Source organism: Tyto alba, unplaced genomic scaffold, assembly GCF_018691265.1.
Source record: "Tyto alba isolate M040663 unplaced genomic scaffold, T.alba_DEE_v4.0 Super-Scaffold_16, whole genome shotgun sequence".
NCBI classification, from domain to species: Eukaryota; Metazoa; Chordata; class Aves; order Strigiformes; family Tytonidae; genus Tyto; species Tyto alba.
In genome coordinates this window covers 27,326,215-27,353,079 of record NW_024881278.1, presented here as the reverse complement: position 1 = coordinate 27,353,079, position 26,865 = coordinate 27,326,215, and the positions used below count along the sequence as shown (strand labels likewise).

Genomic DNA, 26,865 nt, shown 5'->3' with positions numbered 1-26,865 from the left:
TTGAATGAATAAAAAGGGTACTCAAAGTAATGCAAAACATATTCCATTACAACTAGTATTTATTAAAAATGCAGTGGACAAAAAAAAGCAAGCCTCCAAAAAGTAGTCACGTCATCAACATATATTACACCATTGCCCACCCAGCACCACTGAAACATACAGTGCTGTCAGCTCATTTCTCTCACAAAATGTTCTGTTGACTCGTGCTTGGTTCATTATCTATAAATGTGCATAGTTTCAAGATTTGATAATGTAATATGAGCATAAAATGGCACCAAAGTCTGTTTGCCCAAAGATTCCAGCCACTCTCAACCCAAGAAAGCAGTGAAATGTGCGTAAGGAGTAAAATGTGCGTGGCAGTAGTGTGTGCTCTGCTGTCCCTTGTACGGTCTCAAGTCCTCTGAGTGAGCTTTACAGCATGACAGCAAACTTCTCAGAAGCCGAAGAATCATATGCCTCAAAGCATCATTTTATTACTGCTGAGCAGCTCTAGTTTCCTTTTCATCCTCAAAACTAGCTAGAGACTGGGTGAAGGCAGGGAGGGCAGGATGTGTTGTGCATGTTAGGGGGGTTTAAGTGCTTCTGTAAATAAGTTAACCAAGCAGGTTACACGTGCCTTTCTTTTTCCTGGCACTTTGTTTCCAGATGGAGGTAGGGAAGCTTTTGCGCTTTGGGCACAGCAGTTCCACAGATGAACACAGTTGCAGGGTCAGGGGGGTGGCTGGTGCTCAGTACGGCAGTGCGAGGGTCACTCCCGGGAAGGAGCAGGAGTTGCCCCTATGATTAACTTACAGACAGATCAGTGATATCCGGGAAATCAGGACTGTAACACTGAATGTAGGTATACAAATGTTTATGGAGTTGAGGTACCAGGCTTTCCAGACTCCTTCCCCTTTCTGCTGTAGTTGCTCTGTGTGTCTCAGTGACAGTGAATAAAGAATCAAATTTATTCACTTGCAAGAGAAAAAGTGCCTTCTATGGTAGCTAGTATATGAGATTTACAAAGGATTTGTAGTAAAACCTATTGCCTCCTCATCTTGGACCTCTGCTTACTTTAGGTGAGCAGGATGTGCGTGACTGGTGTGTGCTTTACTGATGCTCACAGTAATTTAACCTTATTTCGTGAGAAGCAGATACTTGCAGAGTTTAAGATGCTTTTTAGGTAGCCTCTTTGACGTTATTAGAGCTGCCTTCAACTCTGTGCGTATGGAGAGGGAGCACCCTGAATCATATGCAACTTCACATTAGCCATAAGTATTAGAAAACAAGTAAACCAAAGTTGAAAACACCCTGTTCAGAGCTTTAAATTAACATTTGAAAAGGATCCATCAGTATTAACAACAATGTTGGGTAATTTCTTGTATAGGATAGTCAATTATCAAAGCTATTTAATGCTACATGACAGTGGCCACTGGTACATTTATGGTGACACTTAAGTGCTCTGAGGCCAGAAGACTTCATGAAAGACAATTAGAGAAACATGCAGGAAAACACTCTGGCTGAGGCAACAGCAACTACCTTACTCTTCCAAATGGCTACTCGTCTTAAAGTTTGTTTTATCTGTCAGGACTATGCAGGTTGCTGGTTACTAGGAGCTGCACTGTAGGATTAAAAAACTGGAGGTCTTCTGGGGCTTGGTGTGTGACATTGATTTCTAAAGTCAGGGAGAGCTGACACCTACTTCTGTGCATGGCATAATTAAGCCCTTAAGCATGCAGATGCAGGGCCTCAATGTCTTTGAGTGCTAAGGTCAAAATGCTGTAACATGCTTCTAACATAGTAAAAGATATATTTCAGATCAGAAAAGTAATTCTTCCAAAATCAGAAAAGTAATTCTTCCAAACCCAGAAATCCTCTGTTTATATTTTACTCAAGGCAGAGAACTGGGCAGCTGCCATCTTTCTGTTCTTTTGAAACTGGTAAATGGGCATTTCCCATTTGCAGGGGAAGTAGCAGTAGCAATGCAAAGGGACAGGAGCTGCCCCACAGTTTTTATCTCTGCTGTATGGGAAGGTTCCTGACTTCTGCTATTCACACTGTTACCTTCTAAGTTCAGCTAAGGAGGTCAGCAGGACAGACACACACAATTCTGAAATCTTAATCCTTGACTTAAAAGTAGTTGCCAAAAACCAGCACTTTCAGCACTTGTTTCATATCCAGAGCTCACGGTTGCATGGTGTGATGACAGCAGCTGTGAATATTTCACAGCAAAAAGGAAAAAAAAAAAAGCCCAAAACACCTCTGTGGTATAACTGAGAATCTTTCCTCAAGCTCATGGTGAGAACACTGAAATGAAAGTATTGGCACAGTGGTGAAGTCTGTCCTCTAAAAAACATGTATGGTTATCAACAGGGATAAGTGGCTTCACTGTTCACGCAGCAATAAGCTGACAGGGTAAGGCAAAACTGGAGTCGTAGGGTTGTTGGATGATATACCTGCTGAGGCCTCCAAGCCTACCAGTTGAGCAAAAGTAGTACTGTAAGAGCCTGAAGATGAGCAGTGGTCACCTGGAGGTGTCTGGATATGATCTAGGCCCTTGAGAAGTCTCCCCTCTGCCCACCTGTCTTACTAAGCAACTTGACCTCTTCAATCACAATGTCATGAGTAACTGCTTTGCACATGTCGTACACAGTCAGGGCAGCCAGGCTGGCAGCCATGAGGGCTTCCATCTCCACACCTGTCCTCCCCCAGGTCTGGCAGGAGCTGCGAATCACCACTGCGTATCTGGCCTCATCCAGGCTCAGAGACACCTCAACATGGTTGAGGGGGATGTTGTGACACAATGGGATCAACTGGCTGGTCAGCTTGGCTCCCTGAATTCCTGCAATCTGGGCGACTGCCAGCACATCCCCTTTCTTCACCTGGTTCTGCCTCACCATCCCAAATGCCTTCTCACCCAGGCGGACCACAGCACCAGCTACAGCACTTCTTCTTGAATCTGGCTTCCCTCCAACGTCAACCATTGTGGCCCGTCCTTCGTCATCAGTGTGAGTCAAGTTGTCAGAAGCACGAGGTACCTTGGTGCAAGATCCCAAATCTCTGGTGCGGAATTCAGATTCTGGACTTGCCTCTTTGGAATGACTGTCCACAGAAATCCGGCCAACAGGAGAAGCCTCAAGGCACTTTGTGTCAAATGTGGAGCTTGGGTCCTTCTGGAAGACACAGCAGCCTCGGAGCTGGGTTTGTAGAATTCCTGTTGTGTGCCACTGTTGCTCTGGGTGAGATCCTGGCAGGAAAAGTTGTCCTGTAAGCTTATTTTTCATTAATGCTTTTCCCATTTGTTTGGGTAAACTTGTTCTCAAAGTCAGCCAATGGCTAAGTGTGTGGCTGTACTGTTTTGAATTTGGGGGGTTCTGTAGGGCATCTTGACAGAGTGGGAGTGACATCAATGCAGGCTCTGGGGGAAAAAAAAAAAAAAAAGGTAACATGAGAATACATCTCACTAACTGGAAAGCTAAGCTAAGTCTCCAGTAGCTGAGAACCCTGTCACAGCACTGCTCGGGACTTTCTGTATTGTAAAAATCCTCAAAAGGCCTGCAAACATCCACTTTTCTCCTCAAGCTCTTTCTCTTCCCTCTTATCAGTTCCTTGCATTTGCTGGTTTGTTATTACAAACCCCAAGACTCAGAACACTTATTTCAAGGTTCCTGACAAGAAGAAACAATTTGCTTTCAAAATGTATCAACACATATTCAGAAACAGCAGGCAAGAAATCTTATAGGAACATCAGTTCTGCAGAAAAGTAAGTCACCGCACCTCGGCATCCGTTAGAGATTGTGACAGCACCAGTCTTCTTTTGAAAGAAATTCTTGCACTTAGATTCTCAACTCTGCCTTTCCAAACACCTTCCTCCCAGTACAGGCAGCTGCACTTCCTTGCTTTCATCTCCTTCTGCAGGGAAGGGTCATGCCAGCACTGGAGGACAGCAGGGACCAGAAGCACTGCAACTGCCCCGTCTGCGAGCTCAGAGGGTGGCTTTGGGATGAGTATTACTGCCAGCTCTTACCATGTTAATGACAGCTGAAGTTTAAGCATTGGAAAAACCATGCTCCCCTCATTGACAGGTAGATCTTAGATCTACTCAGAAGTATGTTCCAAGTTGAGCTGGCAGAGCTCCCAGCTGGCAGAGAGGTAGTAAGCCCTCCTGCCCCTTTTTACTATTTAATCCCCTGGTTTTGGCATTTGCACAGAAGTCTTTTTCACAAAAAAGTGATCTGGTTTTTAAGTAAAGAGAAAGCAGTATAGAGGTAAGTAGTTAAGCCTTAGTTTAACAGCTTCATTGATAACCATGTTTCTATTTTTTCTGGAGCTCCTGTTCTTTGCTTTGAGAAATGTGGAATTAGGGTTTTGCTCAACAACCTCCTTTGGTAGCTCTGCTATTCAGGGACTCCCTTACTCATGAGTTTTCAGACTGCCCACAGATGAATCAATGCAGCTTCCCGGCCCCTCTGCACCATGCTGAGCTATCTCTGCTGCCCTGACCCACAGGTATCACCTTGAACTGTCCACATGACAGTAACAGATGTGGTGTGGACACCCCACTGGTTATAAGCCTCACACCACCCCCCACTTTCTTTTTAAAAAACAAACAAACAAACAAACAAACCAACCAATCTCTTCCTCGTTAGTCCCAGCCTTTGCAATATAACAAGACTGATACACTTCACACCTTTTCATTCAGTGTACCCTCCAAACACTGATCTGAAAGTTCCCATTACTGAAACTTAAATCAACCATAGATTTCTTTTTTCTTTTCTTTTTTTTTTTTTTTTTTTTTTTTTAATTATTGCACTAATTACATTCAGGCAAAGGCTGATGGCTTACCCACTAAAATTAAGATTTCTGCAAGTTTAGTGGTAATGTGTTTACCCTCAGAAGAATAAGATTAAATGGACAGAAATGTTTTGAGTGCAACATTGCTCTGCTTTAAAAGAGCACAGAAAATTATGCTTATTCCTGCCTTCTTTCCCTCTCCCTTTATAGAACAGGGCCTAATCTGAATATTACTGTTAAAATCCAGGAACTCAAAGTACTCTGTTATGCTGGATCCCATTGTTAGCTTTAAAGCTAAAACTAAAACCATGGCAAGTTGTCTTGTCTTCAGGAGAAGCTATATTGCAGAGGCAGACTAGTACTTCTGCAGGTCAAACACACATGGGTGGGAGAAGGGAAGGGAAGTACAGTTTGCTCAAGTAGAACGGTAAGTAAAAAGACAGCAACAGACAATAAAGCATGCAAAGCTGCATCTTTGCTTTTCCTAACAACCTACTTTTTCTTCAAGTTGTACCTAGTCCTCTCTATCTTCACCCAAATTGCTCATATACCAACTTAAAAATTTATAGTGGTTTTCTACAGCATTATATATAACACAACTGAAACCGTCTGACAAACTGCATTTCCTTCTATTCTATTACTGCACCTGAAGTTTAATTGTGTTAGCTTCCAAGCAGCACACTCCCAGGGAGGAAAAAGAAGGCAGGAGATACTTAAGGAGGAAAGTCCCATAACTGAAGTGAACCTACGAGAACAACCTGCCAAAAGGAATATCTTGATTAAGGGAAATGGGATACAAACCATATAGCAAAGGATCAGACAACAGCTGTGCAGGAAAGAAGACCGGTTTGGCTTACTGGGACTAGCAAAACCAATTAGTGATTTCCACAGCATTCATTAAGTTTCATTAAATTAATTCCATACACACACACCCCCACTGACTGCTTGCACGCCAGCATTGTTTGAAGTTTGTAAGTAATTCAAAACACAATTAGGAAATCTCCTAATGATTCCTCATGTGTCACAGTGGGATACTCTCCACTCATCTCCAGTCTCTCCACTGATGCAGTGACGGCCAGCAGTTAGTCTCAAAGGGACATGGAACAGCTCGAGGAGGACCTGGACAGGCTGCCTCTTTTACAGTATGTCAGACAATGTTAAAGCACTTTTCAAAATGAACTTGGATGGATCTGATCTGTAGACATCCAAACATTACTATGAATGCTAACTCTGGAGTGGGGATTCTTTCAAAGGCATCTTGACAAATTATGTAGGTCCCAGTGAGCTGTCGAGAGTTTAATATAGTACTTTTCACCTTGAAAAAAAAAACACCAGAAAATTTTTTCTCATGCAGGGAGTCGTCAATACACATTTTAAACAAAGGGTCCTCTTTCCTCTTTTCCTGGAACACAGTGCAGGAGTGGCCAAATAGAAAAGAGTTGAGAGATAACCCTGTGCCAGTGAATCCATTCACTTTAAAACTCAATATGGAAAATGATAGCCCTTTAAAGAAGTGAAAAATATTCCCAATGAAAACCTATGTTAAAAGACCTCTGTAGATCCTGTTTCCTAATAAAAACAACAGAAGTACAAGCATTAGGGTCTTGGTTAAAAAAAAAGAGCAGTTACATTACCTTTAGCAAAGACTTGCAAATTAATTCATTACCTGCCCCCACCCCACGGGTACCTGTTTTAAAAGCTGCACAGCAGCTAACCTGCCCCAGAGCATCACTGTGAGGGTAAGAGTTTGGATTTGAACCATAATGTTAATCTCTTCCACTCTTGATGCATTTTTCCCCCTTGTTGGTAAGAAACAACAGAACAACTTCCACTTAATCTCACAATGCTAACTCTCTCTTGCAAGCATTTCTTAAGTCTAAGGAAGAAAAAAGGTATTTGTGAAGATAGCTATCTTACAAAACAGGGAAATGTAGGCATGGAGGAGGTAAAACCACACTGAAAGAGATGTGAAAAAATCAGTAAGAGAACCCGAGCAGTACCACATCGCTCATGAACAGAGCTTCAGGCAGAAGGGAGAGTTAGCAAACATCTTCAATAGACAGAACAAGGAGAAGAAAGGCTTTCGGTCCATAGGACTGCTCAGATACCAGATACTACAGTTTTCATGGTTATGTTCTGAGACTTTGCAGCAATAAGAGGACATTTCAAAAGAATGAAGCCCCAAGTTTCAGATTCTGAAGTAAAGGAGTAGTGAGGTGGGAAAACTTGCATTTCTGTCAAGTTACTGGCTCTATATATATTATAAATAAAGTTGAATTTCTTAATCCAGGGATAAAAGTCCATCCTACACCCTTTAAGTTTATATGGCAACTTGGTCAATTTCCTAAAACTCACCCCAAAGTGTCTCGTAGTTTACTACACCATTCTTTTTAAGTACAAAGGAAGTAGATAGGAAATAAGATAGGCAAGCTAGTGCTCCCTTTGGAAAATGTAATGAACTTTCAAAATTGGAGAAAACAAGACCAGTGCTGTCAATCAGAAGACTGGATAAGGTTTGGTAAGGACATTAAACCTTTCCTCCTCTTCCACTTCAGCATGTTAACCACAACTGTCTTTTAAGAAACCCATTTCTTTGCCTAAACCTAAGCCAGAACCAAACACAAGTTAGACTTAAAGGTCCAATCCACTCTGCTCCCCCAAAGACAAAAACCAAACAAAATTATTTTATGTTTATTACGTACTGATTTGTCACCCACCAATCAGGATCATTGGCCGGTTTTTCATCTGGGAAATGTTAAACATGCCTAGAAATAAAATAAGGAACATATAAAAATCCTAGCTTTTTAGGTTTTAAGTCATGCATCTGGTTTATATATTTAGTTTTCTTCTCTCCACAGTTCAACCTGCATGCTAGGAAAGCCAAAGCTCAATAAAGACCAAGGGAGCTGGAGGAAGCAGAATCTAGCATGGTATTTATATAAAACCATAGCTGCCACAGTCTTCCAGCTAATGTGGGTCTATCACACTGTAGAACCCTTTCCCAGAAAGCTTTCCATAATCTGAACTAGAGTCTACCTGCTACAGAATTCAAACAATCTGGGACTATCATGTTTCTTAACAATACCACTGAACTGTATTAGTTCTATGCATAAACTGTTAACAGTGTTTCCGTTCAAAGAAGTCCAATCACATGAAGGCCCCAGGGACAATACTGGGATTAACACAAACTGGAAGAAAAAAGACAATGTTGGGTAAATGCTGCTGATGGCAAAATGCCTTTACTAGTGGGGAAAACACTCTTCTCTCCCCCCCCACCACTTTCCCAAATCAAAAATCCAGAAATGAATGGTCTAAAAGAAAAGGAGCCCATCCCTCCACCCCTTCCCTTAGGTTTTATAAGGCACTATTTTATCTAGGTCAGACCAATGCACTTTGCAAGTTAGTCAACGCTCAGATCTAAAAGCTTCCTTTAAATTTGTTTTACACGTCATGAAAAATAGGGCAAGATCAACTGTTAGTAGTCTGGTAGAACGTGCAAGAGGACAAAAGGGCCAAAGCATATTTTTCATGTAAAGGGGGCTATTCCATGATCATAAAGCCAGTTCATGTACAAGAGGTCAGCATTCCTAGATGCGGCCAGATTACGAAGATATGGTTAGGTTCAGATGTGGCTGAAATATAGTTTATATCAATGTAAATTCAGAAAAGTCTTATACAGCCTGAGGATGTGACTGAATCATCATGAACCTTGTGTCATGACTTTATGCTGAGCACTAGATGAATAGCTTCAAATTTCTGTATGCTCAGAAAGACATTTGTCACTCCTAGAAAAATGTTAATGCAGTCGTTGGACTGACAGCTCAATTTTAGCTTTAGTACTTAATTTACAGCAAACGCATTTAAAAAAAAAAAAAATGGATCCAGTACAACTCCATCAATTTTTGCTTAGCTTCATGCTTTGCTGTTATTGTGAGCAGGCATATTTACATCTCTTAAGACAAAATCTGTCTAAAAGACTTTTAGATGGTCTGGATTCTAGCTCACATGGAAGAATCGAAGACTCAAAACTGACATCCAGATTTTGGAGGAACTGCAGGACTGGTATGCTACCAGCTTTCTACCAGACAATACTCTTATCACATGGGAAAATTCTTTCCTTAGATCAGCTTCATTCAAGAAGCTTTTCCTTCTTTTTTTTTCTCCTGGTAAGTCAGTGTGTATGACAGCAGTACCAGAACGTTGCTTTCCCTAGTAGCTGCTGTTATTTCTCAGGTACAACAAACATACCAGCATGCTGTTTCTTTTTTCTGCCCACAGCTGCTCCAATTATTTGAACCAACTCTTCCTCTGAGGCACCCGACCGTAGGTGATCTCTCAAGGACACTTCTGAATTCCCAAAAAGGCACACCTGCAGCCAACCCAAGGAAACAAAAGAGAAAGGAGAAAGAATAAAATAAATGGCTGTTACAGGTATTTCATACTAACCTCAGAGTAAAGAGTTTGGAAGAGGCCTATCCTACTGAAGAAAGAAAACCATTTATGGAGATTGTTTTCTTTATCTCTCTTCATGTACACACAGAGACAGCCTGAGACACTTATGTAGCCTAAGCTCATTGGGCCTTTAGGCTGCCTCAGCCATCTGACATTAGACAGCAGCACAGCTGCTGTCAATATCAGGTGACAATGCACAAGTGCCAATTTTTAATTGAAAACTTAAATTTTTCCCCCAGAAACTGCCAGTTTCAACGTGGCAGGAAATGGTTATCCTTCCCCTTTCTACAGTTGTTAAGCAAATGTACAGGCTGCTCTTGAAGGAGAAGAGTTGCAAGAAGATGTTTGGTGAAACAAGACAGGATCCTTGTGGAACACAAAAGCCAAGCCCTCACAGCTGCATGGATCCTTTTAAAATGGGAAATCATCTGCTTGTCACATGTTTAAGATGATTTTGAATCAAAGATTAAAATAAATGTTTATATTTACTGGGCTTGCAATCATGTTTTACAACTGAAGTTAACTATGTTAGCAAAACAGAGAAACCAAAAAGAGGTGATGTAACATCTCCCTAACAGCCCAACAAGCTTGAACAAGAATACATACAGGATAGATAAAAAGGAATTAGCTGGTAATAATTATGCATCTTTCCCTCCTACTTTACATCCCAGCTACTCTGAAGGGAAGAATTTCAACACAACTTTCCCTGCAAGAAAGCAGAGAATCACGTTTCACTACCAACCTTTAGGTTCCCATCTGCTGTTATCCTCAGCCGATTGCAGGATCCACAGAAGTGCTCCGACATAGAGGTGATAAAGCTGATTTGTCCCTGGAAATGTGGCACCTTATAACTCTGAAGAAATGCAGAGCACAAAAAAAAGAAGAGTCAAAAACAGATTCCTCGTTTTTAAAGCTCCACTTGCTCAAAGACCAGAAGACACTTTAACACAGATTTTCTTCAGTTCTAAGATCACACAAGAGAAAAAAAGCAAAATCAGCTTTGTCAGGGGTTACAGTCTACTCTGCCCCTGTTTCTGAAAATTCACAAACTTGTTAAATATTTGCTCTTGCAGTTACCAACTGACAGGTGATGCTAGTAGGCATGTTCTTACTCAGGTATCCATGAGCCATAGATTCATGTAGGCTAGAAATCCTCCATGTGACACTACACACTCTAAAGTAGTACTGTTATTTCACTGAGTAACTGTTTCATCAGGTTTGTTAAGGCGCATAGACAGACACAGACTGACAAAAGTTTCAAAAGCTGTAAATATATGAGACAAGCCTGACATTCTTTATATCTGACTGGGGCATCTAGTAAATACATAATAAGAGTCAAACCACATGCAGGCAGCTTGACCAAAATCCCAGAGTTATTACACTGAGTATTTTTTACTTTGCTTGTCAAATACAAATGCTGAATTTGGGAGGATTTTGAGATTTAGGGCAGGGAAAGAAAGAGGACACATTTCACATGTTCTTCGCCTAACCCCACCTTGGCTGTGCTGGAAGTTTCACAGGGCAATTTCTCCAATTCAGGCCATCGCTGTTTAATTGTATCAAGCATTTCTTTGTAGCTCACCATCTTCTTGAAGTTCCATTTATTGCCTAGAATTAATAAAAACATTATAACTTTAGAATATGGATTTTCTTTTTTTCATTAGCAGAGAAGCACCTTTACTTTCTCCACAAATCTCAGTTTTCCCTGTAGTGCCCCAGCCCCCACTAATCCTGATACTAGTCCTTTCTTCAGCTTATACAGGGAAGACAGACAGACAAGCTTCAAGAGAGACATTGTAAAACTCAAGGCAATTCCTAATTCCCCAAAAGAGCTCACCAAAACTTGCAGAGACAAGCCCATGGGGTGAATAACCACCAGCTAGATACACCTATGTCTGAGGTACGTTTCGTGCTGTGAAAATCTCAAAGCAGGACTGCTTACCATCAAAGGGCATGTATTCTATGAACCGCACATCAAGGGGCAGATCCTTTGTGAAATCCACAAAGCCCAGCAGTTCATCCTCATTGAAGCCTCTCATCACCACACAGTTTACCTGCAGGAAAAGCAGACTCCTGGCATTAGTCAGCAGAGTGTGACTTTCTTCCCTCTTACACAACGTTTCATAGTCCTTGCAGAAGGCAAGGTAGATATAAAGAACATTTTGGGGAGGTTTTTGAAAGAAAAGACGATGAGAGAAGTTGGCAGGATTGCAATGGTATAGATGATAACTTCTGCCAAACTTGGCTGTAAGTTTTTCCATTCAACCTAACTAAAGTTGTTAAACTTGCTTTCTTAAATGGAAAACTAATAAAAGCTAGGTAACAGATGCATCAGCTTACCCATCTAAGGTATAGTCCATGCTGTGTGGCTTCTGTAAAAAGTACTGCCAGGGTACTGTCTATAGAACTCTTTATGGCGTATCATAAGCAAATTCCCCAGACCAGGAAGTGTTCACAGTGCACTCCATAACCATAGGTTGCAGGATGACTAGCTCTGCTTTCCTCCATGAAGAGGTTAAAACTGAATTTTCCGCACGTTCCTCATAAACAATATTTACATTGGAGCCTTGGGTCACCTATACTTTATCTGAAGAACAACAGATAGCTGCGCAGTTGCTAAAACACTCCCTGTTAGCAAGGCAGATTTGTATGTCCAAGCATCCCAATTCTTGAGAGCTTTCAGGAAAGCCTAAAGCGTAGTTTAATTTCAAGTGGTTTTCATAGCTCTATAGCCTAAACCACTTGCACGTAGCAGATCTTCCAAAACACTAGTGAAACTAAAAGGAACCACAGCTGTAGCACAGCCAACAGCTGAGTTAGGGCGAAGTTTCATGTCACAGCTAAGTTGGTTTACCTCCACCTCCAAAGGAGGACTCCATTTCCCTCCCTCTCACACTGGCACTCATCAGTCTGCTGTAAGCAGCTGGAGGAGATAAAGCAAATGAAAATTAACATCCTTCAGCAGGGCAGTTTTCTGCCTGTTAATTTGCTTGCCCAAGTTCACATCTGGGTCAGACAAGTGCCAAATCAATAGAGGGGGTAGGAAGAGGCAAGTACTGAGCAGGACCACCCCATAGCCTGCAGCAAGGCAATCGATAGGCTGTGTGGCAGGATGAACCTGTACCCTCAGCTGTGCAAGGAGATTATATCAATTTCCCCTGTTACTTCTTGATGTGATCTTCAATCTAATATTTTTTTTTTTCAGTTTTAACAAAAATTATTCATGGGTGGGTGTGTGGGCGTGTGTACAATAATAAATTCCTCATCAGGTGAACTGTGTCTTTTATCAAAATTTCTGGTAAAACACAACAATTTCAGAGTAAACAAACACTGGCTTTACCTTAACAGGACGGTAGCCAAGCTCAGTGGCTTTGTGGATTCCTTCCATTACCTTGTGAAAGCCTAAGATATAAAAAGAATAAAAAATTATTTTTCTTGTTTAAAAACACAGTGCAAAAGGTTATATTAAGTACAAGACAAAAATATGACAAATAAAAAACAATCCGATTCAGCAGACAGAGTTGCAAATAAGAAGAGCTGCAAGTCAAGAGACTTCAATTCTACACGCATACACACCCCCACAGGCTGCCAGTGCTACTGTGGTTAAGTCACTGAGATCAATTTTTTAACTGGCATTTGGTAGTCAAAAGTACTGGTATGCTTTTCTACATCTTTGGACATCCATGTATCATTAACATATGATTCTCTGCTTCCCCATACATCAGCATTGCTTTCTGTTACATTCTTCTTAAAGGGAGTGGAAAACATTTGTGAACCGACTCCAGATGCAATGAAGAAAAAAATAAATTAATGTTTACTTGATAATAATGGCACATGTGTCTTCACTAAAATGGCAGAATCTCACTGTTCCAACTCAGACAGCAATACAGCTAAATGAATTTTTAAAATATCTTTCTAAAGTGTGTGTGGAGGGGAGTGGGGTTAGGAACAAATAAAAGCCCCTTGATTCCCTGGTCATTCCTGGCTGCAGTTATAATTGGCTTCCCAAAGCTAGTGACTACCCATTAGTTTGAAGATCACAGGCAGTATTTTACAGGATCATCATTTTTATGACTAAAAGTGTGAACTTAGTGAGCACAATGTGGGGAGGATCAGAACATTTAGGAAGACAATTCATGTGGCCTTTGACCCTTGAAAACAAATGAAAGGTGTCAAAAACTGCAGTGACCTCAAAGGAATGAAGTGCCCAGACTCACCCTACCATTTAGTGTAGCCTACACTTGTCAGCTGCTCTCAGAGACAAAGTTAATTTGGGGCAAGTATCTTCACCCCTACACGTGCCTCTTAAATTTAGAAGAAAAATAAAGCAACAATGCAATTTTAGAATTCCAAAGGCCTTAGAATAACCTCTTAATCATCTCATTCAAACCACAGCTTCTGTCAACTTTAAACAAAGTTACGACCTTTCATCAAGATATCAATTTTAGATCTGACATATTACTTCTTCCCTGCCACAGTCACCAGCTGGCAGAGAAGCAATGTGATAGTAGCAAGAACGAGACAGCGAGCTACCAAGCTCTTGGTACACGTTTCTGGTGAGTGGGTGTGCTCAGCTGCTGGCACTGTTTGTGAGTGTCTCTCCTACCCTGTCAGGTACTAGATTAAGTTCATTGCCTCTTCTGCACATTAAACTCAGGTATAAGAGACCAAACACTGTATGAGATTGAGGTCCTTTTCCCAAAACTGTAGTCTTCAATGGCAAATACTTCACACGTGCTATCAAAAGCACAGTACCTTTCAGAAATTTGTGCTGACAATCCCTGTGCTGTTCCTAGTCATGTTTTTTCTGCATAGGTCCACCACCCTCCTCTCCCTATCTCTTTATCTCCTGGAAACTCAGATTCTCTAGTGAAGAGACCATACCTTCATTAATCTGTAAGTGCTTTACCAGAAATAAGCAATATCTCAATAATATCCTATGCATACCTAATACTGGATGCATTCAACATCAGAAAAAAAAGGAGAGGCATGAAACTTCCACTTAACTTCTTTCTGGTTGGTAAAGGCATTATGAAGCATGGGCACAGGAAAGCAGAAGATGCTAACCATTTTATAAGTCTGTCCTAAAGCTAGTCCTGGCTGCAAAAAGAGAGGTAAAGGGCAAGAAGACAATGAAATAACTCCTGCAAGCAACTGTTTGAAGTTATGGTTTATCACCCTTCTCCTTCACCACCTACTTGTTTTGCATGTGCCCAGGAAGTTTGCAGCATCAGTGGTAGATTTCATTCCAATTAAGCAAGTTCTCAAGATGAATGTAGCAACAGAGATAACAGTACACTGCTGTAAGCACATCCCAGAGCCACAGATGGGATCAAAAAGCACTGCAACAGCTCAGAAAACCTTATGTGCAACTTCAGGACTGTAGAAAGGTGAAACTGAACTTAACTAAAAAGGTCAGGAAGCAAACACTAGCAAGCAGCAGATCAAAAACCCCACATATTTGAGTACTCGCATGCTTGGGCTCAGTTTGCTGTAGAGGAATGAAACAGGATTAGAGCTTGCAATGCATCTAACCCAATGGCCTTCCTAGTTCTGCCTCTTTACCTCCTGCCACACTACCACAAGAGTGTGCTTTAGAACAGCTATCAAAAATCTCTGCAAACAAAAAAATGTAAGCTATTGTGATTAACAACTATGAGCTTGTTTCCACTAAAAGGTTTTGGGGGCAGGGTGATTACTTAAAATAAAAATTTGTTACAGTAAAAAAAAAAAAAAAATCTGTAACTACATTTCATATTTTGATGTTAATGGTTGTCTGTTTTTTCTTCATGGAAAGCTGTTAGGAGTTCATTTGTATTGCCATACTTACTGAAACATCCCCTCTACAAAGTCTTTGTGTGGTAATGGAACAACAAAAAGCATAAAACCAAAATATTTCAAAATATTAGAGCATAAATTAATACTAAATATCATTGTGTAAGAAAATACTGTCAAGGCTCAGAAGTTCTCTAAGTTTTTGTTTGACATTTCTAAATGACAACACTTCTCCTCTTCCACCCAATAAAAATTTCAGTATTTTCATAATTTTAGATTTCTTCTGAAATCATAACTTCAGACAACTTTAAAGCACAGAGAACCTTAGACACATCCAGAACAATCCCATGTGGGACAACACTTCCCAGCATCCAATCCTTACAAGAAAGTCTTCAAGCCAGTGTTTAATGATTCAATTACAGTAAAATATTATCTCCTTTTTCATTCAGTATAAAGAAAATAAGGCACAGGCTGTGAAAAAGGTTAGACTGGCTACCTGCAAGAAAGTACTTTTCATTTGTTCATCCCTTAGAATATGATAGATGGGGAGAAGTAGAAATATTATTGTCTTCTAATGCGCTTTCATACGTCAGTGAAATCTCTGATGACCTCACAGTCATTCCCTCTATCCCAACCATTTGGAAATAAAAACAGGTGTAATGCGAGTCACCTGTACCAAAGATACAAAATTCCAGCCTTTTCTTAAAACCCTAAAATGAGTTTCCAGAGGAGCAGAAAAATTGATTCCAAGTTTCTTGAGTTCCTGGTTAGTTCCATAATCTGATGCCACCTTTACTTTCCATAGAAGTTACCAGCCTGTAGGAGTCTAAGACCAGGAATCCCTCTCACCTTAATAGAGCTATATCTTGTCGCCTCTGGAACTGCCACAGGAGACAGGGTAGCACAGTAGGGCAGGCACTTTATTCTCTGCTCATTCCATACTTGGAAATCTCCTATTAAACAAAAAACCCTCAAAAACAATTAAAAAAAAAAAAGGTATTTTTACATAATTTCAGCCCTTAACAAAAGAAAAAAAAGCAACTCAGCATTACTATTTTTACCTGATCTGCACTTAAAAAAAAAATTATCTATGATTTGGAAACTTTATTCTCCTCCTTAAAAATACTGAGTCCTAGAAACTTCCCTGTTCATTCTCTATGCTCAGCAGAGCAATTTCTCTCTGTGGTTAAAGACCATTTTTTTCTTTAAAGGGGGAAGAGGGGAAGAGAACATTTATATAAATAAAAATTACCCTCATCCCCCAATAACTTTTAGTTTACTTTGTATGCAGCATATTCCTAACAGTTTCCAATCAGATATGAAGAGCTGTGGCCATAATACTTCGGGAAGCTGGATGATCAGGTTTGCCCCTTCAGTAGCAAAGGAAGGTCTTGTTCCCAGTGAATGTCACAAACCAGGTGATAGTCAAAAGTAGAGAGCAGAAGGAAAGAGCACAGTCAACACCTGCTTGTGATTTGATACTCCCAGATACTTCTCTGGGAGCCAGCTGTGCCATGCCACAACCAGATTAATGCAATAGCCTTACGCTGGCAGGATAATGCTCCAGTCAGATTTACGATAGGAAGAGATTTCTGCACCATGATATAGAAATGTGAAGAAGTGCTCCCAGAGACACTGTAGACAAGGACACCTTTCTTCACCTGCCAGCAGAACTTCTATTTGATGTGTAGTGATTCAAATGTTGAAATTACTTCACACAACAGCCCAGATTTCTACATCCCCTGCCCTACCTTTATCTTATGTTGCTGCACCATCTAGTGGCTACTTGGAGGTTTTGTCTGAATTAGAAATTCACAGGTGGCCAAAGTTATATTACTGGACAGAAACAGAATGATACAAGATCAAATCAGATTTAGGTTGGAAGGAAGCCCAACAGTGAAGCTGAGCTTCATGGTGATCTTTAGGATCCATTTAAACAAGAATCTGTAACACTGGGTACAACCAAGCATTTTTGAAACTTTGGTTGAAATTACTATCTCAGTTGGAGGGTAGTTACAAAGCTAGCACCCCTCCTTACATGACCTCAGGCATAGTTTATGTTTATTCTTATTAAAAAATAGTGGAGGTTTGGAATGTCACTAATCACAAGTGAGACCACTGCTAGCATGCCCCAGGTACAACTTCCAGAAACTGCTGCTATTCGTGACGAGAAGTTCTGCTCTTGTGGCATCTTAGTCCCCAGCTGCTATAGCAGGAACATCTGGTTTTTGAGCAGTATTAAAGAGCAGCGGCACACGAGACCAACACAACATTTGGAGAGTCCTCTTGATATCCGTGACTAACCAGTAATCAGCCAGTTACTAGCAGCTCTCGTGACAGTCCCACTGACTGTGGTGAGTTCAGCATCTTGTACTCCACCAGCTCCAACTAATGGGGCTCTACCTGTCTTATTGTTGTAGAAAGAAGGAACAAGAATCTCTATCAAATAAGCTAGTATTAGACTACTTTTCCTAGCCTCAGAAGGGTAGCAATTCAATCCCTTCCCAAAGTAACCGAGTGTGAAAGACATACCAAACAACTCAGAACATGACTGCAAGTATTAACACAGTTGCTTTAGAAGACAAGCCTGTACCTTTCCTCCGGACAATGAACTCAAATTTAGCTGGGACCAAAGTATCCAGGCTAATGTTAATGGCATTCAGTCCTGCCTCCTTCAGTCGGGGCAGCAATCTGGTTAAGTTGATCCCGTTAGTTGTGACAGCAATGGTTTTCAGCCCTTCTAATTTGTACAGTTGACCTAGGAAAATAAAAAGCAAAAAGAACATTTTAAAACAAGTAATCCAACTGTAAGTTACACTGAAAATGCAAAAGAGGATTTGTGAAACAAAAATTATGACTGAGGGTGTGAGGAAAACATGGACACTTCAGTGCTTCAGCCTTCTTCCAGCTGTATTGGTTTGAGAGACCCATTTTAGCACAAATCTGTTTCGAAAGGTATGAAAGACAGTAGTTTACTGCACGCAAAATTGGTTATAAAGAACACTGAAAATGCACACTAATTTTTTTCTCCTTTTCTTAGAGTAAATAGCTACTTTATTTCTGGAAGAAAGCCTTTGATTTTGTTTACCTTCTTTTCCTCAATCCAGCTTTGCAAACTGAATTCTGTGTTCTGCAATAATAAGCAGCAAGCCACCCCTCCACACCTGGAATCTGAACTAGCTGCATTTATCTAGCAACATTTGTGCTACTATGCTTTACCAAAAACCAGTTCTAACCCAAAGGTAGCTGAGAGCAGTAGTGACTTTAAATTGCTGAAAGAAATGCCACATATACTCCTAACTAAACAGAAAAAAGTCAACGTATTAGTCCATTAAAGAGAATCCAAGGCAACAACATCCAAGGGACAAAATACTCACACTTGGCAACTGAAATATTTCCATTACCCACAGTGGTAGCCCAGCCAATTGAAGTGGGCTTACACAAGACACTAAAAAATGGCTAACAAAAGAAAACCACATAAGAAACAGTTAATATAATGAGATTAAGATTTAGAAAATAGCTGCCGCCTCCTAAACCAAATGCAGAAATCATTAGCATACCAGATCTCCAGAAGGCAGGCTTTCAAACTTCCAGTTATCAGTAAAATAACAAATAGGAAAAAATCCTCATAAACCACTTGCAGAAGCAGAGGCACGGCAAAGTAATTTTCTCATTTTCCCTTCTCCCTTCTCTCATAGCCTTCACCCTAATTAGTCAAGAAATATTTGAACAACCCTTAACGTTGAAGCAGCTTTAATTACAGCACAAATATTTCACAGTCCTTTCTTCTGTCCCTATTTTACCTCTATTTGTACATGTTGATAAGGGCTTTACTTCTGCTTTATCTCATTTCCCAGCTATTCTCAAAATATTTACCCCAAGCTGGGCCCAAAACTGGAATGGGAGAAGCTGGGTCACACCAAAGATGCTGAAGTTTACAGCAGCATCATTTTGCAACATGATTAAGAGCTCCAAAAAGACAGTTGGAACCTGAGGTCTTTACTAAGAACTAGATTTTTGTGGCATTCACCTCTCAAAATCCTCCCCACTGACCAGGAATAACCTCTTCCTAGAGGATGAGTGCTGTTGGCACAAGTTTGCCAAAGATTATTTAACACTAGCTACCACCAGCAGCCAAGTCTTTTTGAAAAAATAGGATAAACACTGCAGCCAAAGGATAGAGTAGGAATACCACTACCTTTATTTACAGCCTCAGAACTCACAAAATGCTCAACCTTCTAACAACGGAGTACAAAAACAGGCTAGCTGCTATACAGGCTTCATTGCTAGAAATGTAAATGCATAAAGGCACTGAATAAAACCAAAGCCATGCTACACCCCAAAATGGCTTAATTTTAAAAAGTACCACCAGCTGATTAGGTCAGTTAGTGCAGGCAGCAGCTGTTATCAATGCATATTCTTCCTCATCAGACAGGAAGAGATATAGGATGAGGCACTGGAAATATACGAATATGTGGAACCACCTGTAATAACAAATTGGATAGAAGCCAACTGTGAGAAATTAGAGATGGAGACTTAACACTAACACCAACAAGTTAAAAAGGACCAGTTAGTACACTCTGCCTTATTTGTGCAAGATAGGAAGTGGAACATTTGCAGTTGCTTGGTTTCTTGGCTTGTTGACCTCTACATTCAAAAGGAATTAAAGAGATTTCATAACTTTGTAACTCACCTTGTACCTGTATTAAGTCTGTTTGCTGACCTTTGGTCACTGCTTTAGCAACAATCAGCACAAACAAAGGCAACTGAGAAAACTATCAAGTGTTATCTAACAGAACAGATGCTATAATTCAATAACATGAAGCTAAAACCTTATATGTCAGGCTCCAGTCATCAAGTAAACCATTTTACATTTACTTTTTCCTTTAGGATCATGAGCATCTTGTTAAACAGGGAAGTTTATTACATATTCTCCTCCAATCGTTTTCTCAATTGCACTTCTCCTGATTGAGTCCAGAAAAGGTATGTGTATCTCCTAGTACATGAATTAACAAGTCTACCCTGCACCACTTCACTCTTGAAATGTGTATGTTGCTATAAAAAGTGATCCAACTGTCCATTCCTCACCCCATGGAAAATTGTCAGTGGAGTTGTGTACTTCTCAGACTATTAATAATAAACAGCTATCACACAGTTTATATCCAGTGCTAATTTAAACTTTGAATATCCCAAAGGATATGGATTCTACATTCCACTATCAGCTGCTTCAGAAAAGTCTCAAACATATGTTTTCAGCAGTCCCCAGGACATGACTTCACTTTCAGCAAGTGTTGATTGCTGAGTCATAGTTTATGTATGTGCATACATTCAAAAATAATAATAATCTAAAGAACTACAGCAAGTCTCTGAATAACATGGTGTCCTACAGTAGCTTCAAACCACATTTGTTCATTGAAACAACAAAAAAGTTTTAACTTGAGTATTAGAAAAATAACGGTAATAGTAATCCAGCATTAATGTTTTTCAGCTTTATTGGTATTTCACAGAACATTTATGTTTAAGAGAAAGGCTTGATGAAAACAAATTGAACAAATCTCAGCTCTATTCAGCTCCTGAAACAAAATGCAGCCAGCTTCTGTAAACCATCTAGAAATCCAGATGAACTCTATCCAAGCCCAAACCATTGTGCTAATATGGCTTCAATAAAGGTGCCTAACTGGAATTCTGGGCTTGTTTTCGCTTCAATTAGTTTTCTCATAGTTGTCTCAAAACTAAACATGTTATCTGTTTAGTTTTGAGACTTTTATCTTGATCCCAGTCTTGTGCACCACAGACTAACACCAAAGTCTGAGAAGACAAAAAGTGTTTATAGACTTAATTTGCCAGTATTCAATATGCCTTAGAAAAAATCAGCCAGGCTAATACGAATTCACAACAGCATGAACTAATGCAACAGGACAACCATTTTAACATCTATTACCTTTACCCCAAGATCACTACTCTGTTGTCACCCATTAAAATGTTCACTATGAATCTGTCAAAGTTCAGCTGTGAACAAAAACCCAAGTAGAATAATGAAAGCCCAGTGGTTCAGAAAGATCTCTTTCAGCCTCTCTTTTCAGCCACAGAACTAAACCCTTGAGAATTCTATCACTGCAGTAAAACAAACAACAAAAAGCTTTGTAGCCTTCAAATATCAATACTTCAGAATTGCAGCAATGCAATAATTATTTTGCAGTGACCTGGCTACTCAACTTACACCCTCAACATCAGGGTAGCTCTGTTGACTATAAAAACCCATCAGCTACTGATGATAAATCAAAAAGGTGCATACACAAGAAGAGAAAGTTCTGCACTGAACCGATGACATTGTTGATTTCAACTCATTTTCATGCCAATACTATATGCTGAACTGCAAACCTTAATTTAAAATTTATTTAAAATACAACCTGTTTTACAAATCTGCCTTCCTTTTGGCTGGCAAAAAACAGCTAAAAATAATTATACCTATTATTATTAGAAAGGGAGAATGCCTTCTTGAAAGGCACATAGTGTGCTCAATCCTAAATAAAAAGTAACCTGTCATGCATTGGCAAAATGCCCTAGAGCATGGTATTCCCGAGCTCCAAAAAAGTGAAGTTAGTGCAGTTTCAGGACTCCTCACAACTAAGGAGACCCAAAGCCAGCTCACTCTAGCCACTTTTCCAGATATAAACAGTTCAGTTCTAAATACTACACTCTGCTGCTTCCTTTGGAAAAGACCATAAAGGTCTTCCAAATCCCGAACAAAACAGAGCAGGAGCAGAGACCGGCTGCTTTCTGCACCAAAGCTCAGTGTATCGTTAGGCAGCTACTCTACTTTCAAGACCTTCATCTTCCATATTAACCCTTTTGAATCCTCAGTACTTATAAGAGTATACATGCAGAAACAGACAAGTTCAGCTGCCTACAATACACCAAAGTGCACTGACCTACATAGCCTTAATCTAATAAATTGCCACTACACAAAGCTATTGTAATGTCCTTAACATACAAGACTTTGGACAGGGGAAAAAAAGCACCTGGCTCAAGAGAAAAACAGGCACTGTCAGTCAACACAATATTAATCAAAGGAGATAGATGTCTAAAAATTACCCAGTAATTTATCTTCCACTGAAGTAATAGTCTTCATCAATAACTGTAAAAACATATAGTTCCTTATTAAACACAGACAAGCAAGTGACATCTGTTATCAAGGAAACAAAACAAAACCACAAAAACAAAACCTGTCAAAAATCCAAAAGAAAACCTGTTTTGTTTGTAAGCATGTATCAACTGTCCCAGTGAGGACCTGGTCACATCAATTCTTGATTTTTCACCCCAAGGCTGCATTATTGCAAGCTATTCTAGTAAATGTTGAATATGAAGAGACCACCAATTTCAGCAGAGACATAAATTCCATTCAAGTAGGAGACCAGAACCGGAAGTTTTCTGAAAGGAACTTTCTTGCATTCTATGATGTTGGGGAAAAGCACTGTCATTTAATGTATAATTATTCCTCAGATTGCTGGCCTGTATTAGTACATAGTTCTAAGTGTCGTTCTTGGATCAACATAAAGCAAGTCACTCTGAAACACACTGTATTTATTGGGAACTCACCCACAATATCAACCACATCGGGACGGATAAGTGGCTCTCCTCCTGTCAGTCGGATCTTCTCTACACCTTCTTTCACAAACAGTCTGGCTAGAGTGATTATCTCCTTAGTAGTAAGTAGCTCTGATTTAGGGGTCAGTGGAACACCTTCCTCCGGCATACAATACTGACCTGAAACAAAGAATACAGAAATAAACGGGGAACAAATAACAAGCCACAGTCAATCTAATATTGATGGGCAAAATGCACCGAGTGCAACTACCTTCAATGGATGTCAAACAACCCTGCTTTTCTGAAATACACACAGGTAAGATCATACACCAAATCTTACCAGCAATCTCCTAACAATTTCCTGTTTTCTTTCAATAGAAAACCCAAGACTTATTTGATGGCTCTCAAAATTACAATGGATCCACTCTGAAGGGAAAGCTGATCTTATTTCTATCTAACCTGCATTCAAAGAGAGACATGAAACTGAACTGGCAAGCACTGGGACGTTACCAGAAACTTTGCAGAGGTAACTGTTGCTTCACATGGGCACCAGTGATACAGCCAGGAGCAGTCTGAGGAGTATCAAGAGGGACTACAACTACAGAGCCCTGGGAGCTGGAGGGACTCTGGAGCACAGGTAGTTTTTTCATTAATCCTCCCAGTCCAAGTGAAGGGGTTTGAAAGGGCCAGTCAAATGTGGCAAATCAACACCGGGTTATGGGGCTGGTGCCACAGCCAGGAGTGTGACTATTTAGACCATGGGACTCACTTTGAGAAACTTGGCCTACTGATGGGTGATAGGGTCCATCTGTCAGAGAAGGGGAAGAGTATCTTCAGTCATAGGCTTGCCAAGCTGGTGATAAGGGATTTAAAGTTGCCAGGGGAAGGGAACCTCAATCTATCCAACTCCTACCAGTTTGATGCCAGTGCCAGCAATAGATGCTCAGAGCCTGGAGAGGGATCGCAGCTCAGCAGAAGAGCACCTGAAGAGCAGCACAAAGGAATTCCAGCCAGTAAGTCAGCTTCATCGGGAGCCCAACTTAAATGCTTCTGTGCAAACGCACATAGCATGGGGAATAAATGAGGAGTTAGAGACATGTGCATGCCTGCAGAGCTACAGTCTTATTGGCATCACAGAGACCTGGTGGGATGACTCCTACGCCTGGAGTGTTGGAATGGAAGGATACAGGCTCTTAAGGAATGACAAGCAGGGGAGACAAGGAGGGGATGTCTCCCTCTATGACAATGACCAGCTGGAGTACATGGAGATCTACACAGGGATGGATGAGGAGCTGAATGAGAGCTTATGGGTAAAGATTAAAGGGAGGGCAGACAGGTGACATTATAGTGGGGGTCTGCTACAGGCCACCTGACCAGGAAGACCGAGCAGATGAGGTCCTCAATAGACAGATAGGAGCAGCCTCACGTTCACAAGCCATGGTCCTCATGGGGGCCTTCAACCACGTTGCTATCTGTTGGAGGGACAACACAGCAGGGTATAAGCAATTTAGGAGGTTTCTGGAATGCATTGATAACTTCCTTCTCCGGGCGATAGAGAAGCCAATGAGGAGAGGGGCTATGCTGGACCTTGTTCTCACCAAGGAAAGGCTGACGTGGAATGTGAAGCTCAAGGGCAGTCTTGGTTGTAATGACCATAAAATGGTAGAGTTCATGATGTTTAGGGCAGCAAGGAGGGTGCAGAGCAAGCTTGCTACCCTGGACTTCAGGATTTTGGCCTCTTCAGGGATCTGCTTGGCAGAGTACTATGAGATAAAGCCCTGGAGTGAGGAGGGACCCAAGAAAGCTGGTTAATATTCAAGGATCACCTCCTCCAAGCTCAGCAGTGATGCATCCCGACAAAGAGGAAGTCAGGTAAAAACACCAGGAGGCCTGCACAGATGATCAAGTAGCTCCTGCGTAAGCTCAGACCTAAAAAGGAAGCCTACAGAGGGTGGAAGCAAGGACAGATAGCTTGGGAGAGATACAGAGAAACTGTCCAAGCAGCCACGGATCAGGTTACGAAGGCCAAAGCCCTGATAGAATTCAATCTGGCCAAGGACATCAAGGGCAACAAGAAAAGCTTCTATAGGTACATCAGCGATAAAGGAAAACTAGGGAAAACATGAACCCTCTCCAGAAGGAAACGGGAGAACTGGTTACATAGGATATGGAGAATACTGAGGTACTCAATGACTTTTGCCTTAGACTTCAGTGGCAAGTGCTCCAGCTACACCGCCCAAGACTCAGAAAGCAAAGGTGGGGACTGGGAGAATGAAGAACTGCCCACTGTAGAAGGTCAGGTTTGAGACCATCTAAGGAATGTGAAGGTGCAAAAGTCCATGAGACCTGGATGAGATGCATCCGTGGGTCCTGAAGGAACTGGCAAAGGAAGCAGCTAAGCCACTATCCATTATATTTGAGAAGTTGTGGCAGTCTGGTGAAGTTCCCACTGACAGGAAAAGGGGAAACATAATCCCCACTTTTAAAAAGGGAAAAAATTAAGACTTGGGGATCTACAGGCCAGTCTGTCTCACCTCTGTGCCCAGCAAGATCATGGAGCAGATCCTCCTGGAAACCATGCTAAGGCACATAGAAAATAGGGAGGTGATTGGTGACAGCCAACATGGCTTCACTTAGGGCAAATTATGCCTGACAAATTTGCTGGCCTTCTACGACGGGGTTACAGCATTAGTGGATAAGGGACAAGCAGTTGACATCATCTACCTGGATTTGTGCAAAGCTTTTGACACTCCCGCACAATATGCTTGTTTCTAAATTGGAGACATGTGGATTTAACAAATGATCACTCAGTGGAGTAAGGAATTGGCTGGATGGTTTCACTCTAAGGGTTGTGGTTGATGGCTCAATGTCTGAGTGGAGACCAGTGATGAGTGGCATCCCTCAGGTGTCGGTGTTCAGACTGGCACTGTTTAACATCTTTGTCAGTGACATGGACAGTGGGATTGAGTGGACCCTCAGCAAGTCTGCTGATAACACCAAGCTTTGTGGTGCGGTTCACACGCTGGAGGGAAGGGATGCCACCCAGAGGGACCTTGAGAGACTGGAGAGGTGGGCCTGTGCAAACCGTATGAAATTCAACAGGCCAAGCGTAAGGTAGTGCACATGGGTTGGGGCAGTCCTGAGCACACATACAGGCTGGGCAATGAGTGGATTGAGAGCAGGCCCTGCGGAGAAGGGCTTGGGGGTAGTGGTGGATGGAAAACTGACTATGAACTAGAAATGTGTGCTCACATTCCTAGAAAGCCAACTGTAGCCCAGGCTGCACCAAGTGTGGCTAGCAGGTTGAGGGAGCTGATTCTCCCCTTCTGCTTCACTCTTGTGAGTACTGTGTCCAGGCCCCAAATATAAGAAGGACATGGACCTGCTTTAGCAGGTCCAGAGGAGGGCCATGAAGATGATTGTGGGCCTGGAGCACCTCCCTTATGAGGACAGGCTGAGACAGTTGGGGTTGTTCAGACTAGAGAAGAGAAGACTCTGGGGAGACTTTCTAACAGCCTTCCAGTACCTAAAGGGGGCCTACAGGAAAGATGGAAAGGGACTCTATCAGGGGGTGTAGTGATAGGACGAGGGGTAACAGTTTTAAACTGAAAGAGGGTAGATTTAGATTAGATGTAAGGAAGAAATTCTTCACTGTGAGGGTGGTGAGACACTGGAACACGTTGCCCAGAGACGCTGTGGCTGCCCGCTCCCTGGGAGGGTTCAAGGCCAGGCTGGCTGTGGCTTTGGGTAACCTGGTCTAGTGGAAGGTGTCACTGTCCATGACAGGGTAGTTGGAGCTATATAATCTTTAGGGTCCCTTCCAACCCAAACCATTCTATGATTCTATAAATGCCTAGGTATGAGCCTTTATGCTTATCACACACTTTGAGTGTGGCATACAAACATCCACAAGAACCATCATCCAAACCACACCAAGTCTGATGAAAGACCTGTCATTTCCACCTGTCTCTGGCAGATCCCCAGGCTTGCTCCTGTTTCCCCATCCCACCAGCAGGTCAGCCCCAAATCAGTCTATATCTATTCTTTACCATTACTTTGTGAAGACAAGAAACAGCACAGGGCCAACACACCAATAAGTACCATAACTCAAGTCTTGGACTTTGCACAATATGGTGCATAAGAGCTTTGTGCGAGAAAGCAGGCACTTACACCTGAGGTTGCATTTCTCAGTCAAAGAAATTCGCAAATAGTTGTGCTGACGCCCAAAGCTGTCTGTCAAAAAAGCAGAGAAAGGAGCAGCATGTTCCAGTAGAAAGC

The 26,865-nt window shown here is 41.4% G+C and overlaps 1 protein-coding gene across 3 annotated transcripts; it reads right to left on the bottom strand.

Annotated features, from left to right (window-relative positions):
• Positions 1-41: 41 nt before the first annotated feature.
• MOCS1 (molybdenum cofactor synthesis 1) lies at positions 42-26,865 on the bottom strand. 3 transcript variants are annotated; one of them, XM_009971000.3, is made up of 10 exons: positions 26,758-26,865; positions 22,600-22,767; positions 17,594-17,758; positions 12,566-12,627; positions 11,168-11,279; positions 10,721-10,833; positions 9,968-10,078; positions 9,022-9,142; positions 7,491-7,538; positions 42-3,397 (listed from the first exon to the last, which is right to left on the bottom strand). In XM_009971000.3, the coding sequence occupies exons 2-10, from the start codon at positions 22,754-22,756 to the stop codon at positions 2,529-2,531; spliced, it is 1,758 nt and encodes a 585-aa protein (XP_009969302.3). In that variant the 5' UTR covers positions 22,757-22,767; positions 26,758-26,865; the 3' UTR covers positions 42-2,528. The 3 variants fall into 3 exon arrangements, with proteins under 3 accessions (XP_009969302.3, XP_032841175.2, XP_032841176.2); XM_032985284.2 differs by lacking the exon at positions 7,491-7,538 and having other exon boundaries at positions 26,758-26,859; XM_032985285.2 differs by lacking the exons at positions 22,600-22,767; positions 26,758-26,865 and adding an exon at positions 15,850-15,970 and having other exon boundaries at positions 17,594-17,653.